The 17,753-nt window shown below is 51.3% G+C and overlaps 1 protein-coding gene across 5 annotated transcripts in view; it reads right to left on the reverse strand.

Moving 5' to 3' along the window:
* LOC116947066 (reticulon-1-A-like) overlaps positions 1-17,753 on the reverse strand; it is a 78,339-nt gene that overhangs the window by 23,683 nt on the left and 36,903 nt on the right. For 3 of the 5 annotated variants that reach the window (XM_032962465.2, XM_076070493.1, XM_076070492.1), the window contains one exon: positions 15,975-17,210. The exons of 1 other annotated variant lie outside the window; for it this stretch is intronic. In XM_032962465.2, the coding sequence (XP_032818356.2) occupies positions 15,975-17,210 (1,236 nt within the window). Of the gene's footprint in view, positions 1-6,599; positions 7,340-15,974; positions 17,211-17,753 lie in introns of those variants that run through there. One more of the 5 variants, XM_032962468.2, reaches the window with a different exon arrangement.

Here is a 17,753-nt window from a genome sequence, read left to right on the forward strand (position 1 = left end):
GACCGCCTTTGTCTCCCCAGTGGCAATGTTTTTATCCACCGCACCAGGTACTCATTTAAGGCTGAGTCGACCTAGGGGAGGCCCAGGACCGGTTCAGATAATCGTCACTGGTGTTGGCTGTGAGCGGGAATCGAACCCGGGTCGCCAGGTTCATAGCGCGGCGCGCTAACCACTACACTACCGCTCCCACACACAGACAGACAGACACTTGCAGTGCCATATATAGCCTGTGTAGGCTGGTATTGCACAAAGCCACCCCCCGTATAGCCTCAACGGGCTTTAGGGGCTGTGTGTCAGAACCACGCCCCGAGGCTGAGTCGACCTAAGGGAGGCCCAGGACCGGTTCAGATAATCGTCACTGATCTTCGCTGTGGAGCAGGAATCGAACTCGGGTCGCCGGGTTCGTAGCGCAACGCGCTAACCGATGCGCCACCGCTCCACACACACGTGCTCATGCACACACGTGCTCACGCGCAGCTGTCAATGTTTAATGAACCCAAAACCGTGAATATTTAATGAGGGGGTATCGGGGGGACAGGGACCCCTAACTCTGACCCCCCCTTCACCCTACACCCCGAGGCGTGCACAAGAACCGTGCCGCCACAGCCTCACCCAGACTCGAACCGCCACCCCTTTCACCCCCCTACACACACACACTAACCACACACACACACTAACCCTACACACACACATACACTAACCACACACACACACTAACCACACACACACACTAACCCTACACACACACTAACCACACACACACACTAACCCTACACACACACTAACCCCACACACACACACTAACCCTACACACACACACTAACCCTACACACACACTAACCCTACACACACACACTAACCACACACACACACACTAACCCTACACACACACTAACCCTACACACACACTAACCACACACACACACTAACCACACACACACACATACACTAACCACACACACACACTAACCACACACACACACACTAACCACACACACACTAACCCCACACACACACACTAACCCCACACACACACACTAACCCCACACACACACACTAACCCCACACACACACACTAACCCCACACACACACACTAACCCTACACACACACACTAACCCTACACACACACTAACCCTACACACACACACTAACCCTACACACACACACTAACCCTACACACACACACACTAACCCTACACACACACACACTAACCCTACACACACACACACTAACCCTACACACACACACTAACCACACACACACACTAACCACACACACACACTAACCCTACACACACACACACTAACCACACACACACACTAACCACACACACACACACTAACCACACACACACACACTAACCACACACACACACACTAACCACACACACTAACCCTACACACATACACACACACTAACCCCACACACACACACACTAACCACACAGACACACACTAACCCTACACACACACTAACAATACCCCCCTCCACACACACACACTAACCACACACACACACACTAACCCCACACACACACACTAACCCTACACACACACACTAACCCTACACACACACACTAACCACACACACACACACTAACAATACCCCCCCCCCACACACACACTAACCACACACACACACACACCCCAACCCCACACACACACACTAACCCCACACACACACTAACCACACACACACATATACACACACACACTAACCACACACACACACATATACACACACACTAACCACACACACACATATACACACACACTAACCCCACACTAACAATACCCCCACACACACACTAACTCCACACTAACAATACCCACACACACATACTAACAATACCCCCACACACACATACTAACAATACCCCCACACACACATACTAACAATACCCCCACACACATACTAACAATACCCCCACACACACATACTAACAATACCCCCACACACACACACTAACAATACCCCCACACACACACACACTAACAATACCCCCACACACACACACACTAACAATACCCCCACACACACACACACTAACAATACCCCCACACACACACACACTAACAATACCCCCACACACACATACTAACAATACCCCCACACACACACACTAACAATACCCCCACACACACACTAACAATACCCCCACACACACACTAACAATACCCCCTTACACACACACATACTAACAATACCCCCACACACACACACTAACAATACCCCCACACACACACACTAACAATACCCCCACACACACACACTAACCCCACACGAACAATACCCCCACACACACACTAACAATACCCACACACACACACTAACAATACCCACACACACACACTAACAATACCCACACACACACTAACCCCACACTAACAACACCCACACACACACACTAACCACACACTAACAATACCCCCACACACACATACTAACAATACCCCCACACACACATACTAACAATACCCCCACACACACACACTAACAATACCCCCACACACACACACTAACAATACCCCCACACACACACACTAACAATACCCCCACACACACACACACTAACAATACCCCCACACACACACACTAACAATACCCCCACACACACACACACTAACAATACCCCCACACACACACACACTAACAATACCCCCACACACACACACACTAACAATACCCCCACACACACACACTAACAATACCCCCACACACACACACACTAACAATACCCCCACACACACACACACTAACAATACCCCCACACACACACACACTAACAATACCCCCACACACACACACTAACAATACCCCCCCCCACACACACACACTAACCCCACACTAACAATACCCACACACACACACTAACAACACCCACACACACACTAACCCCCTCTACACACACACTAACCCCACACTAACAATACCCGCACACACACACTAACAATACCCCCACACACACTAACCACACACTAACAATACCCCCACACACACACACTAACAATACCCCCACACACACACACTAACCACACACTAACAATACCCCCACACACACACACTAACAATACCCCCACACACACTAACCCCACACGAACAATACCCCCACACACACACACTAACAATACCCCCACACACACACACACTAACAATACCCCCACACACACACTAACAATACCCCCACACACACACTAACAATACCCCCACACACACACTAACAATACCCCCACACACACTAACCCCACACTAACAATACCCACACACACACACTAACCACACACGAACAATACCCCCCCACACACACACACCAACCCCACACTAACAATACCCACACACACACACTAACAATACCCACACACACACACTAACAATACCCACACACACACACTAACAATACCCACACACACACACTAACAATACCCACACACACACACTAACAATACCCACACACACACACTAACAATACCCACACACACACTAACCCCACACTAACAACACCCACACACACACACTAACCACACACTAACAATACCCCCACACACACTAACCCCACACTAACAATACCCCCACACACACACTAATCCCACACTAACAATACCCCCACACACACACACTAACAATACCCACACACACACACACTAACAATACCCCCATACACACACACTAACAATACCCCCACACACACTAACCCCACACTAACAATACCCCCACACACACACACTAATCCCACACTAACAATACCCCCACACACACACACTAACAATACCCCCCCACACACACACTAACAATACCCCCATACACACACACTAACACCCCAACCACACCCTAACCACCCACACCCTAGCCACCCACACACCCTCCTACCCACACGCAAACACTCAGACGCTTTTTTTACCTACGTGACTTTACCGAAAAACCCAAAGAGTATGAATCCTTGCAGTCACGAAAGCTTCACATCTAGAACCAAGACGCTAAAACCACACCAAAACCTCCACATTAACCACCCCCTAACATCACCCTAACCCCGACATTATCCACACCATAACCCTCACACCCTAAACACACCCCAACACCACACCCTAACATCCACACGCTAATCACAACCTGACCTCCCAACACCCGAATCACACCCGAACCTCCACCACCACACCCGAACCCTTACACTCCAACCACCCCACCCAAAAACAAACCCCGTAAGCACACCCTATCCCAAACCGTATAAATGAACACACGCACACAAACATAACAGTATATCTATATTCTTGGTTCTTTCGGTAAAGTCACCACGTAGAAGGGAAACAGTAGAATAATAAAAATATAAAACAATAAAATTATCACGTTTCGACTGCAACACAAGCAATCATCATCAGGTGTCACACCTGATAATGATTGCTTATATTTTTATTATTTTATTGTTTCCCTTCTACGTGACTTTACCGCAAGAACCAAGAATATGAATCCCTGCAGTTACGAAAGCTTTAAATCAAAGTATATCTATACTGTCATGAACAGGCCAATTACAGCCACGCACACACTGGGCGTGCTGATGCAGTATATGCACGTGTCCACTGCTGCAGTATATGCACGTGTCCACTGCTGTAGTATATGCACGTATCCACTGCTGTAGTATATGCACGTATCCACTGCTGTAGTATATGCACGTATCCACTGCTGCAGTATATGCACGTATCCACTGCTGCAGTGTATGCACGTATCCACTGCTGCAGTATATGCACGTGTCCACTGCTGTAGTATATGCACGTATCCACTGCTGCAGGGTATGCACGTATCCTGTAGTATATGCACGTATCCACTGCTATAGTATATGCACGTATCCACTGCAGCAGCTGTGCGACTCAGGAACCATCACTCAAGACGAAGACGCTCCGTGAAGCCTTTGACAGGCTGTAGGGGGCGAGTGCTGTTAGCGAGCACCTATTAAGACCGGGACTTCGAATTAATTTTGGGAGCGGGCGGCCAGCAGCACGCCCGGCCGCCTTTGTCTCCCCAGCGGCGATGTTTACACACCGCACCAGGTACTCATTTGCGGCTGAGTCGACCTAAAGAAGGCCCCAGGACCGCGTTTGGATTAATCGTCACCGGTGTTGGCCGTGAGCAGGAATCGAACTCGGGTCGCCGGGTTCGTAGCGCAGCGCAGCGCTAACCACTACACAAACCGCTCCCCACGCACGATGTACACACACACACACGCAGGTACACACATAACATATACACACAACGTATGCCATTCGTGCGTACGAGAGGGTAACACAAACAGATGTCGAATATTCAACACGGGAGGGAGGGGAGGCTCCGGGGAGAAGGCGGCCAGACAAAAGGCGCAGACATTAATTGGGTGGTGCCAAGAATAGATCGAGCAGAGAGAGAGAGATGGAGAGACACGAGAGGGAGATAAATACAGACAACATATAAAGATAGAGCGACCGACAGAGAGAGTGATGAGAAGCAATAGGTAGTGAATATGGCAATGCCGGATAATACATACAGACACACAGACAGACAGACAGACCACAATCATGTCAGATAGAGACACACAGAAGGATGGACAAAGACACAGACGTTGGTACAGAGAGACCACACAAGGACAAAATATATAACAGATAGACACACCGCGAGCAAAGATAATATGAGATGTATGGGGAGGTGCTGATAAGGAAAACGCAGCGAGAGAGGGAGAGAGCTGAGGATCGATTGCAAGACAATAGAGGGTGGTGGCCTGGAGACGGGAAGAGAGATGGGGAATAGCAGAGACAGAGAGATCCGTAGACACGCAAAGGTGGAGGGAGAGACAAGGAGAGAGACGTGGGGAGACGCACAAAACGTACAGACGGCCATGTCGACACGGGGAGACTTTTTGGAGACATTGGAGACACAGGAGAGATCTTGCCGCACGTGTAGAGACAGATGCACATTTAGAGGTAGACCCCATACAGGATTTTTTTGAGTTAAATCGCGTAAATATAAATGTGTCGTTAAACCCGCCGCCACCCAACACAGCCAATTAGCAATGTCTGTCACGTAAACAAAACGTGCCAATTCGTTACTGGTTATATTTACGCGATCTAACCAAAATAAAAACCTTTATTACGGATAATATTTGGCCGCGAAAGCCTGCTGCGTGTTAAACCGAGGTTGGCACATTCAGAGACAAAGAGAGACACGCACAGAGAGACCCGGATACACAACGAGAGAGACACGGCGAGAGAGAGAGGACACGGGGAGACACACGGAGAGACAGGTCGAGAGACACGGGGACAGACAGAGAGAGACACACGGAGATTACAGATCGATAGACACGGGGAAAGACAGAGAGAGACACACACGGAGATTACAGATCGAGAGAGACGGGGAAAGACAGAGAGAGACACACACGGAGATTACAGATCGAGAGAGACGGGGACAGAGAGAGACACACGGAGATTACAGATCGAGAGAGACGGGGAAAGACAGAGAGAGACACACCCACGGAGATTACAGATCGAGAGAGATGGGGAAAGACAGCGAGAGACACACGGAGATTACAGATCGAGCGAGACACACTGGATGGGGTGATTGTGGGGGGGGGTATTTACCGCGCTCCCAGTTCGTCTTCCACAGCTGCGTCTCCATTGCCGAGCGAGCAGCGAGAGACATCGCGGACAGGCGAGGAGCCGCCTCTCGCGGACAAAACAAAACCGGCGACTTCGCAGCGGACGCCGGAAAGAAAGGAGAGAGGGGGACGATGGGGGGCGGAGGATGCGAATCGAACCGGTCCCTTCCAACCTAAGCGGCTTAATTTTATTGTTAAACCTGGCGAATGCAGTACTGTGTATATATTTATATTGTTTTTGTCCTATGCACACGCGCGGGTGTCGGGTACGCCGGATGAATTCACAATGAGCAGAAATTCACGCGAATGGTTCGCAAGGCACCGGGAAGACGGGGGCTGGTGCTGCTGCTTGCATGTGGATGATCGCAGACACGAGGAGAGAGAGAGAGGAGAGAGAAATGAAATGGATGAGAAAATGGGGAGAGAGCAGGGGGGGGTATGAGAGGGCCGGGAGATGAGAGGGGTAGGGCAGAGAGATGAAAGGATGAAGAGAGAAATTGGAAATGGAATAGAGATGCAGGAAAGAAGAGGGATGGAGATGAAACAGACAGGGGAGAGAGATGAGAGAGGCAAGGGAGAGAGAGACCGTATATGTAAAATTGGAAGGGAGAGGGGAGAGGCAGGAGAGGGGAGAGAGAGATGCAGGGGAGAGAGATGCAGGAGAGGGGAGAGAGAGGGGGGTTTAAATGGATTATGGGTGTGGCTAATGCAGCATCCGTGCTGAGCGAGAGGCTGCATCACTCTGCACCACGACTCACTCACCTAACTCGCACTCACCTACAGCACACAGAGAACCCCCCCCCCTCTCCCGTGTAGCCTGTAACAGGCTGTAGGGGCAAGTGCTGTTAGCGAGCACCTATGAAGGCCGGAACGGCACACGAAGGCGTGGGTGGCCAGCACCACGCTCGACCGCCTTTATCTCCCCAGCGGCGATGATTTTACACACCGCACCAGAGTATACTAATTTTAGGCCGAGTCTACCTAAGGGAGGCCCACGACCGGTTCATGATAATCGTCGCTGGTGGTTGGCAGTGAGCGGGAATCGAACTCGGGTCGTTAGCCGGGCTGGTAGCGCGCTAACCGCTGCACCACCGCTCCCCACATTGACCACACCACCACCACGAGGGGTCCCCCTCCCTCCCACGCACACGATGCTCACCACCCCCCCCCCCAATCGGCACGTCTCACGAGATCGATGCGGGCACCTAAAACTACCTCCCCCCCCATGGGTGGCAAGCAGAGGAGGGGAATCTCCACGGTGCGACTGTGGGAGCGGCTGATCGATCGATCCGTGCGCGAATACTCGCGCCCGTCGCACCAGCTGTGTGCGTTCTCGCGAAGACTTGCGTGGAATCATGAATCCGCTCTCTCGCCAGGGCTTGGAGATGGGAAGAAATGTATGGGACTAGGCGGGAGCGTGGAGGGGGGGGGGGAGGCCCCATAAATCCACCGCACCCTAATCTAGACAATCGGGTTATTCCAGCTTCAATAGAATGTCTGAGTGTCTGTGTCCTGGATGCTTCTTGTACCCACAAGCGAACGCCTCCATCGTCCTCCTCCTCCCTACGTCGATCACCGCAACCTCAGATTATAGCACGGTTGGTTACGTACGGCGCGAAGGAAGTTCAACATACGGTGCACACAGGGAAGAGGGGCCACGGGTGGAGGCGCAGCCACTGCAATTGGCGACTCGCTCCACTGCTAGCAGAAAAAGCCTCCTCTGCCGCTAGAGGGAGCTCTGGAATCACAATATTTAGACTGGAGCAGTCCCGTGAGCTTCAATGCTCTTTTCACAGATTAATCATTTGGCGGGACCCCGGGGTCCCGCAAAGATCAGGTCAATAATTATTATTATTATTGTTCAGTCCGCCCACTCGTGCCTCGACTACGATCCAGCCATCCCGCCCAATCTCGTCGCCGAGTTGGACGACGACAGCAACGCGCCGCCCGCCCAGACTCGCCGCGCCAACAAGCGCCAGCAGCAGCAGCAGCAGGCGGCCATCGACACGATGGGCGCCACCCCACCGGCCAAACGCGAGCCCCGGGGGGCGTCCGCCGCAGTCGCGCACGGCGACGACGCCCTCCGGTCAGCCGTCGATCCTCAGCTTCTTTGCCAAGGCGAGCCCCGCCGCCGCCCCCCCCCCAGGCAGTGAATTTAACGTGTTTGTGTAATTTTTCAACTTTTTACGAAACTTAGTGCCCCGAGTAGCTCTCGACGAGCACCAATCGATTGACACTCATTTTGTTGTCGGTAAGGCAGCAAGACTCGTGTCGCTACGCGGGTTTTCCCACCCCGGGGCAGTGATGGGACCCCGGGGTCCCGCCAGTTGCTTCAGATGTCCAGTAGGGACACGGGGTCAGAACGTTACAACAACAAACAGTACAAAACACTATAGAGGTTCAAAGTATAGGAAATGTGAAAACAATCACCTAAACATTTACAAATACAACCCCAAACCATCCCCATCCTACCAGGCACAGCCCACTGAGCTATTAACTTATTTTTCAGAAGCGACCTGGCCACAAATGATAGCTCAACAAAGTGGCCCATCATGTGGACATTGAGAGCACCAAAAATAATCTAAATAATATCAATGCACGATTCTAAAAGTGGAGGGGAAAACCGGAGGACCCGGAGAAAAACAATCCACGTGGCCACGGGGAGAGAGACACGCAGACTCCAAATATACAGCAGCAGCAGGCGTCAGGGTCGGGATCGAACCCACGACCTCCTGCACACCAGGCGAGGGAGATAACATCTCGTCTAAGCCAAATCAAGCAAGCGCCTTGAGTGAATACGCTCAATCATTCATCTTCGATTCACACAAATAGAGGATTATAATACGAGCAGGCGTGAGTTTGTTACTGTCCAGAATTTGTTGTTTTTTCTTGAAAGCCCTTTTTTTTATTAACGTGTAACATCTCTGAGCGCAACGCTATTGTTCAATTAAGCGTTGGATTTGATTGCATTTTGAAATAACGTCAAGTGCTGTAAAAAAAAATAGTTGATTGAAAAATTGTGCCCGGTTTACAACAGATTTGTGAGACTCGTTTTACGTCGCCTAACGCGCGAGGCCCGCCACGCATCGATTTACAAGGTAACTTTATTTTTCGACACTTGCATTTACGAGACGGTAACTCTTCGTTACGCTACACGCTAACGCTTCTCTTTGCGACACGGCAACTTTTCGTTTGACGACACGACTCTTCGTTTTACGACACTAATTAGTTTTACGACCCAGTAACTCTTCGTTTTACGACGCGGTAACGCTTCGTTTTACAAAGTAACTCGTTTTACGACAGTGCAACTCATTGTACGACAAGATAACTCGTTTTACGACACGGTAACTCTTCGTTTTGCGACCCATCTGCCAACGCGATTCCGAGCGCATCTTTTGGGCACACAGCGACGCTTCTCCAGCAGCGTGAAAACTTCAGCAGACGGCAGAAGGCAAGGTGAGGAAGCTCATTATAACTCTCAACATTTACACACACACACTGTATATACACACAAATAAATGCCGTGTGTCTATATCGGTAAACAAAAATGTCTTGTTCAGTACTGAACACTCTCTTGACTTGTCGATTTATAGCACGAGGAGACTTTTAACATGTTAACGCATTAAGAAGGGTTAATACGTTGCTTTTGAAATGTAAACAAAAATATTCCTTCATATTGTCTATTAAATTTCTTACTTAAGAGTACACTACTTTAGATCTAACTCATTCTAACCTATGAAGGCTTAACCTTACGTTTAGGGCTTCATAGGTTCGAATTGAAGCCCCATAAGGCCCCTAAGCTCTCCTCTTCCGTAGGACCTAGGCGATGAGGGCCCAACATAGTCTACACAATATAAATTAGATTCGATCCAGGGCAGTGTTCTTCACTCATTTGCAGAGGCGGGGTGTGGCCAATGTCGCCGACGAGACATCATCAAGTGTGAGTGAGCTCCGCCACACTATTATTTTAAATCATTGTGGGGTTTGACAGCAGCACTATGGTGGAGGGGGGCGTTTTTTGTGTATTGTCAGGGGCCGCACTAGAGGCCGCCAGGGGCCGCACTGAAGGCCACCAGGGGCCGCACTAAAGGCCACCAAGGGCCGCATTGAAGGCCACCAGGGGCCGCGCTAAAGGTCACCAGGGGCCGCACTAAAGGCCGCCAGGGGCCGCATTGAAGGCCACCAGGGGCCGCGCTAAAGGCCATCAGGGGCCGCACTAAAGGCCACCTGGGGCCGCGCTAAAGGCCATCAGGGACCGCACTAAAGGCCACCAGGGACCGCACTAAAGGCCACCTGGGGCCGCACTAAAGGCCATCAGGGGCCGCACTGAAGGCCACCTGGGGCCGCATTGAAGGCCACCTGGGGCCGCACTGAAGGCCACCAGGGGCCGCACTAAAGGCCACCTGGGGCCGCACTAAAGGCCACCAGGGACCGCACTAAAGGCCACCAGGGGCCGCACTAAAGGCCACCAGGGGCCGCACTAAAGGCCACCTGGGGCCGCACTAAAGACCATCAGGGGCCACACTAAAGGTCACCAGGGGGCCGCACTAAAGGCCACCAGGAGGCCGCACTGAAGGCCACCAAGGGGCGCACTAAAGACCATCAGGGGCCGCACTAAAGACCATCAGTGGCCTCGCGGGCCTTGCAATGACAAAACACTGCTCTAAGACGGTTGTGCATCCTGTTCTTACACACTGGCCAGACGAAGGGTGTGTACCAACACGCGCGAACTCGATGCCTCCAAAGGAATATTGGTGGGCCAGCTCGCCACTCGCAGCCACAGTGGAGGGTGGTACAGCAGCAGACTGGATGTGGTGTGCCGCGTGTATAAACTATTAAACACAGGTGTAAGGGGCCGCACTGAGCAGTATAGCTCTCTTTCGGACGTGACATCGGCTATCACGAATGATAGTGCAACGAAGCAGTGGCTTGTCGTCGTGTGACGTTGATTCTAAATGTGGAGGGGAAAAATCCACTCGACCACGGGAGAGAGAGACACCGCAAACTCCAAATACACAGCAGGCGTCAGGGTCAGTGTTGAACCCACGATCTCCTGCACACCGGGCGAGGTAGTTTACATCTCACCACCGCGACCCCCTGCATATCTCTGGTATCACCAATCCGAGCACAGCTAAAATAAAATCCCCGTGTGGGTCTCTCTATCTAGATTTATGGATCTCTCAGTCAATGAACAAGAATCAACACATTCGTCAATAACCCCTGCCTTTGTTGGTGCTATGAAGAAGGACCGATGTCCGAAACGTCGCCTTCTGTACATGTTTTGTTTGCTTTTATGGACGCACGGTTGTTGACGAATGAGTTATCGGTGACGTAGTAACTACGTCATCGGTGGCGTAGTAACCACATTATCAGTGGTGTAGTAACTACATTATCAGTGACGTAGTAACTACATTATCAGTGGTGTAGTAACTACATTATCAGTGGTGTAGTAACTACATTATCAGTGACGTAGTAACTACATTATCAGTGGTGTAGTAACTACATTATCAGTGGTGTAGTAACTACATTATCAGTGGCGTAGTAACTACATTATCAATGGTGTAGTAACTACATTATCAGTGGTGTAGTAACTGCATAATCAGTGTAGTAACTACATTATCAGTGGCGTAGTAACGACAGTATCAGTGGCGTAGTAACTACATTATCAGTGGCGTAGTAACTACATTATCAGTGGTGTATTAACTGCATCATCAGTGTAGTAACCACATTATCAGTGGCGTAGTAACTACGTTATCAGTGGCGTAGTAACTACATTATCAGTGCCGTAGTAACAACATTATCAGTGCCGTAGTAACTACATTATCAGTGGTGTAGTAACTACATTATCAGTGGCGTAGTAACTACATTATCAGTGGTGTAGTAACTACATTATCAGTGGTGTAGTAACTACATTATCAGTGGTGTAGTAACTACATTATCAGTGTAGTAACTACATTATCAGTGGTGTAGTAACTACATTATCAGTGGCGTAGTAACTACACTATCAGTGGCGTAGTAACTACATTATCAGTGGTGTAGTAACTACATTATCAGTGGTATAGTAACTACACTATCAGTGGTGTAGTAACTACACTATCAGTGGTGTAGTAACTACACTATCAGTGGCGTAGTAACTACACTATCAGTGGCGTAGTAACTACACTATCAGTGGCGTAGTAACTACATTATCAGGGGCGTAGTAAATACATTATCAGTGGTGTAGTAACTACATTATCAGTGGTGTAGTAACTACATTATCAGTGGTGTAGTAACTACACTATCAGTGGTGTAGTAACTACACTATCAGTGGTGTAGTAACTACATTATCAGTGGCGTAGTAACTACATTATCAGTGACGTAGTAAATACATCATCAGTGACGTAGTAACTACATTATCAGTGGTGTAGTAACTACACTATCAGTGACGTAGTAACTACATCATCAGTGAGGTAGTAACTACATCATCAGTGAGGTAGTAACTACATCATCAGTGAGGTAGTAACTACATTATCAGTGGTGTAGTAACTGCATCATCAGTGACGTAGTAACTGCATCATCAGTGACGTAGTAACTACATTATCAGTGGTGTAGTAACTACATTATCAGTGGTGTAGTAACTACATTATCAGTGGTGTAGTGACTACATTATCAGTGGTGTAGTGACTACATTATCAGTGGTGTAGTAACTACATTATCAGTGGTGTAGTAACTACATTATCAGTGGTGTAGTAACTACATTATCAGTGGCGTAGTAACTACATTATCAGTGGCGTAGTAACTACATTATCAGTGGTGTAGTGACTACATTATCAGTGGCGTAGTAACTACATCATCAGTAGTGTAGTAACTACATCATCAGTGACGTAGTAACTACATCATCAGTGACGTAGTAACTGCATCATCAGCTCAGGGGGTGCGGCAATCGGTCAGGTGGGGGTCACCCAATTTTTGATTTGTCTCGCACGGTCGCCCCTCGAGGCTCTTCTCCATTGCGGCTCCTCTTGCCCGAATCGCGGCGCCGTCTTCGTCGTCGGCGTCGTCGTTGTTGTTGTTGCCCTCTCACGGTCTCGAACATTTTAACGCTGTCGAAGCTCCCCTCCCCCCCACCCCGTGACCTCTTTGCAATATCACGTGACTGCTCTGATTACATTGAAGTACGTGGAGCGCGAATGAACACATTTTCACGAGATGAAACCGCGTTTTAAATAACTGTGTTGCTGTGTTGCTGTTGTTGTTTGACACTGTTGTTGAAAACAAATCTCATGGTGCTTGCCAAGGAGGGCCCCCCCCCCCCCATAAACTGGTAACTTTGGCCACCAAGAGGTGGCGCTAAGAGTTGTTGTTGCACCACCACGTGGCGGGTCGCGTAATCTCCCTTTGCAGCCACGAGGGGGCGCTGCAGTCGCCACAATGTGAACAAAATGATCAAACGGGGGGGGGGGACGACTCCTCTACTTACGAACATTCGACTTTCAGAGATACGAACGAACCAGGTCCGCGTGTCCAGTTGCCTGTCCGGACCGAGAGCCGTGAGTTCAACCGCCGCGAAATGGATGGAGGTGGTGGCATCTACACCTGCAGAACGTGAAGAACCAGTGGCATCTACATCTGTAGAACGTGAAGAACCAGTGGCATCTACATCTACAGAACGTGAAGAACCAGTGGCATCTACACCTGCAGAACGTGAAGAACCAGTGGCATCTACATCTGTAGAACGTGAAGAACCAGTGGCATCTACATCTACAGAACGTGAAGAACCAGTGGCATCTACACCTGCAGAACGTGAAGAACCAGTGGCATCTACACCTGCAGAATGTGAAGAACCAGTGGCATCTACATCTGCAGAATGTGAAGAACCAGTGGCATCTCCATCTGCAGAACGTGAAGAACCAGTGGCATCTACATCTACAGAATATGAAGAACCAGTGGCATCTTCATCTGCAGAACGTGAAGAACCAGTGGCATCTACATCTGCAGAATGTGAAGAACCAGTGGCATCTACATCTACAGAACGTGAAGAACCAGTGGCATCTACACCTGCAGAACGTGAAGAACCAGTGGCATCTACATCTGCAGAATGTGAAGAACCAGTGGCATCTACATCTGCAGAACGTGAAGAACCAGTGGCATCTACATCTGCAGAACGTGAAGAACCAGTGGCATCTACATCTGCAGAATGTGAAGAACCAGTGGCATCTCCATCTGCAGAACGTGAAGAACCAGTGGCATCTACATCTACAGGAGATTATACAAATTTTAAAGCCATTACCCGTGTTTAGTGTACATGCCGTACAACATGTTTGGAATCGACAGTAGTAAAGTTGGACTTACGAACAGATCTACTTACGAACAGACCTCTGGAATCTAACTCGTTCGTAAGTAGAGAAGTCCTGGTAATCGATTCTTAAATCTAATCCTTGAGAGCTATTCAAATAAAAGACATCAATCTCTTTAATCACAAATAGAAATGTAAAATGTGTCATATCCTGGGCCTCCGCTAGGGCGACTCAACCTTAAATGAGTACCTGGTGCAGTGCCCAAACATTGCCACTAGGGAGACAAAGGCGGCCCTCGTGTGTCGTGCCTACATTCATAGGTGCTTCTCGCTAACAGCACTTGCCCCTACAGTCTGTTAAGGCTACATCGGGGATCTTTGTCTTTTCGACCGTATGCATTCACGCACATAGCACAGCAAAACTATCCTGCATCAGCAAATAATTTGTTTAGTTTCAAACAAATTCCTTAATCAAATAACAGAGCTCGAATGTAATGAATTGTTCACGGCTGAGGTTAATGATGATAATGATGCACATCGGATATAGTTTTCCCAAGTAATCGAGGCAAACACTCGGATGGACGATGATGACGAATGAGACCCGTCAACCGACCAATCAACCGTCTGACTAACCACCTGACCCGTCAACCGACCAATCAACCAGCTGAGAAACTACCTGACCCGTCAACCAGTCAATCAACCGGCCGACCAATCAACTGCTCGACCCGTCAACTGACTGACCCGTCAACAGACCAATCATTCAGCCGATCAATCGACTGCCCGACCCGTCAACCGATCAATCAACCGGCTGATCAATCAACCGACCGACCAATCAACCGTCTGACTAACCACCTGACCCGTCAACCGACCAATCAACCGGCTGACCAACTACCTGACCCGTCAACCAGTCAATCAACCGGCCGACCAATCAACTGCTCGACCCGTCAACTGCCTGACCCTTCAACAGACCAATCAATCAGCCGACCAATCGACTGCCCGACCCGTCAACCGATCAATCAACCGGCTGACCAATCAACCAACCGACCAATCAACCGGTCAATCAACCGGCCGACTATCCGTTACCTTGGCTCGACGCACACACAACCGCGGCCAGCGTGGCCCACCAAGGCCTCCCGCCCCCCTCGGCCTCCGCGGGCCTCTCCGACGACGAGTCTGGCGACGGCGTCGACGACGACGACGACGGCGTCGCCGCCGCCGCCGCCCCTCCGGGCTGCTCCTCGGTCGAGGACTGCCGCGCCCCTTCTTCGCGCAGCGCGTCCTCCAGGGCCGCCGTCACGTCCCAGCGAGACTCCAGGACGGGGTCGCTGGGCGTCGGTGGCCGCTGGGGGTTCGACGATGGCGCCCCTCCGCCAGCTACGGTGCCGGCGGTGCCGGCGGTGCCGGCGGTGATGGTGGCGGTGATGGCGGCGATGGCGGCACCGGGGCAAGCTTCAAACTCGGATCGCTCGGGCACCTCGATGCTGGGAGACAGACCCTCCGACTTGGACGAATCGTCCGTGCTCTCGCCCGAAGATGATGCTGCTGCTGCTGCTGCTGTCGTGGACATCGGTGGTGCGATCGTTACAGACGGAGGTTGATGACGCTGGGAAGATATTGTTGATGGCGGCGGCGGCGGCGGCGGTGGCGGTCGGGTCGGCTGGGCGCTCACCATGTGGAAGCTCATCATGTCCTCCTCTTCATCGTCGTCGTCGTTGTCGTCGTTCCGCGGTTCGCGAGCGGTCCCCTGGTTGATCGTCACGGCTACGTCGTCGCGTTTCCTCGGCCGGTCGCTCGCTTCGCCTCGCGCCGCCGTCATCGCCCGCGTCTCTTCATCGCCGGGGCCCGACCTATTCCCGTCGTCGCCGTCGTCACCACCGCTACCCTCACCATTGTCTCCTTCATCATCACCATCGTCACCACCGTCATCGTCGTCGTCACCGTCGTCGTCGTCGTCATCGTCATCCCGGCACTTCGCCTCTTGCATTTCCGCCGCCGCCGGCGACACCTCCTCCTTCTCCTCCTTCTCCTCCTTCTCCTCCTCTCTCCGCTTCTCGGCGTCCTCGTCCCGAGCCTTCGACTCAGCGTCTCCCCCCTCTTCTTCCCCCTCCCCGCCGCCACCGCCCCCCTCGCCGTCGACCCCGCGGCGACCCCTCGCCCGCACCACCGACCCGATGGACGCCTCGGACGAGCCGGACTCGTCCGAGCTCGTGGACGTGTCCGAGCCGCCGTTGGACAGGAGGAAGGTGTGCGGCTCGCACGCCCGGCCGGGGCCCGAACCCGCGACCCCCGAAGCTACGAGGTCGCCCTCGTGCGACGGCGCTGCACGGCCCGAAGAGGAGCGAGAGAGCAGCAAGCAAGGGAAGCCGGGGAGGGAGGAGGGCGGGGGGGGTGGAGAAACCGGAGTGGGAGGAGGTGGAGCACGAAGAGACAGGGACCAGGGGGGAGAGACAGGGAGAGGGAGAGAGAGGGAGAGAGACAGGGAGGCGCGCACACACCGATTGCTCACCGGGAAAGTTTGCAGAGAAGCAGAATTCAACCCCCCCCCCCCTCCCCCCGGCTGGCACTGCGATGAGAAAACCAAGCACCAGCAGCCAAGAGATTGTGGCAGGGGGTGTAACAGTGGGCGGTGTAACAATGGGCGGTGTAACAATGGGGGGTGTAACAATGGGCGGTGTAACAATGTGGTGTAACCATGGGGGTATAATGGGCGGAGTAACAATGGGGGAGTAACAATGGGGGTGTAACAATGGGGGTGTAATCAATGGGGGGGGGGTGTAACCATGGGGGAGTAACAATGGGGGGTGTAACAATGGGGATGTAACCATGGGGGTATAACAATGGGCGGAGTAACAATGGGGGTGT

This window comes from Petromyzon marinus, chromosome 29 (genome assembly GCF_048934315.1).
Source record: "Petromyzon marinus isolate PM22_M1 ecotype Great Lakes invasive population chromosome 29, UKy_Petmar_22M1.pri1.0, whole genome shotgun sequence".
Lineage (NCBI taxonomy): Eukaryota > Metazoa > Chordata > Hyperoartia > Petromyzontiformes > Petromyzontidae > Petromyzon > Petromyzon marinus.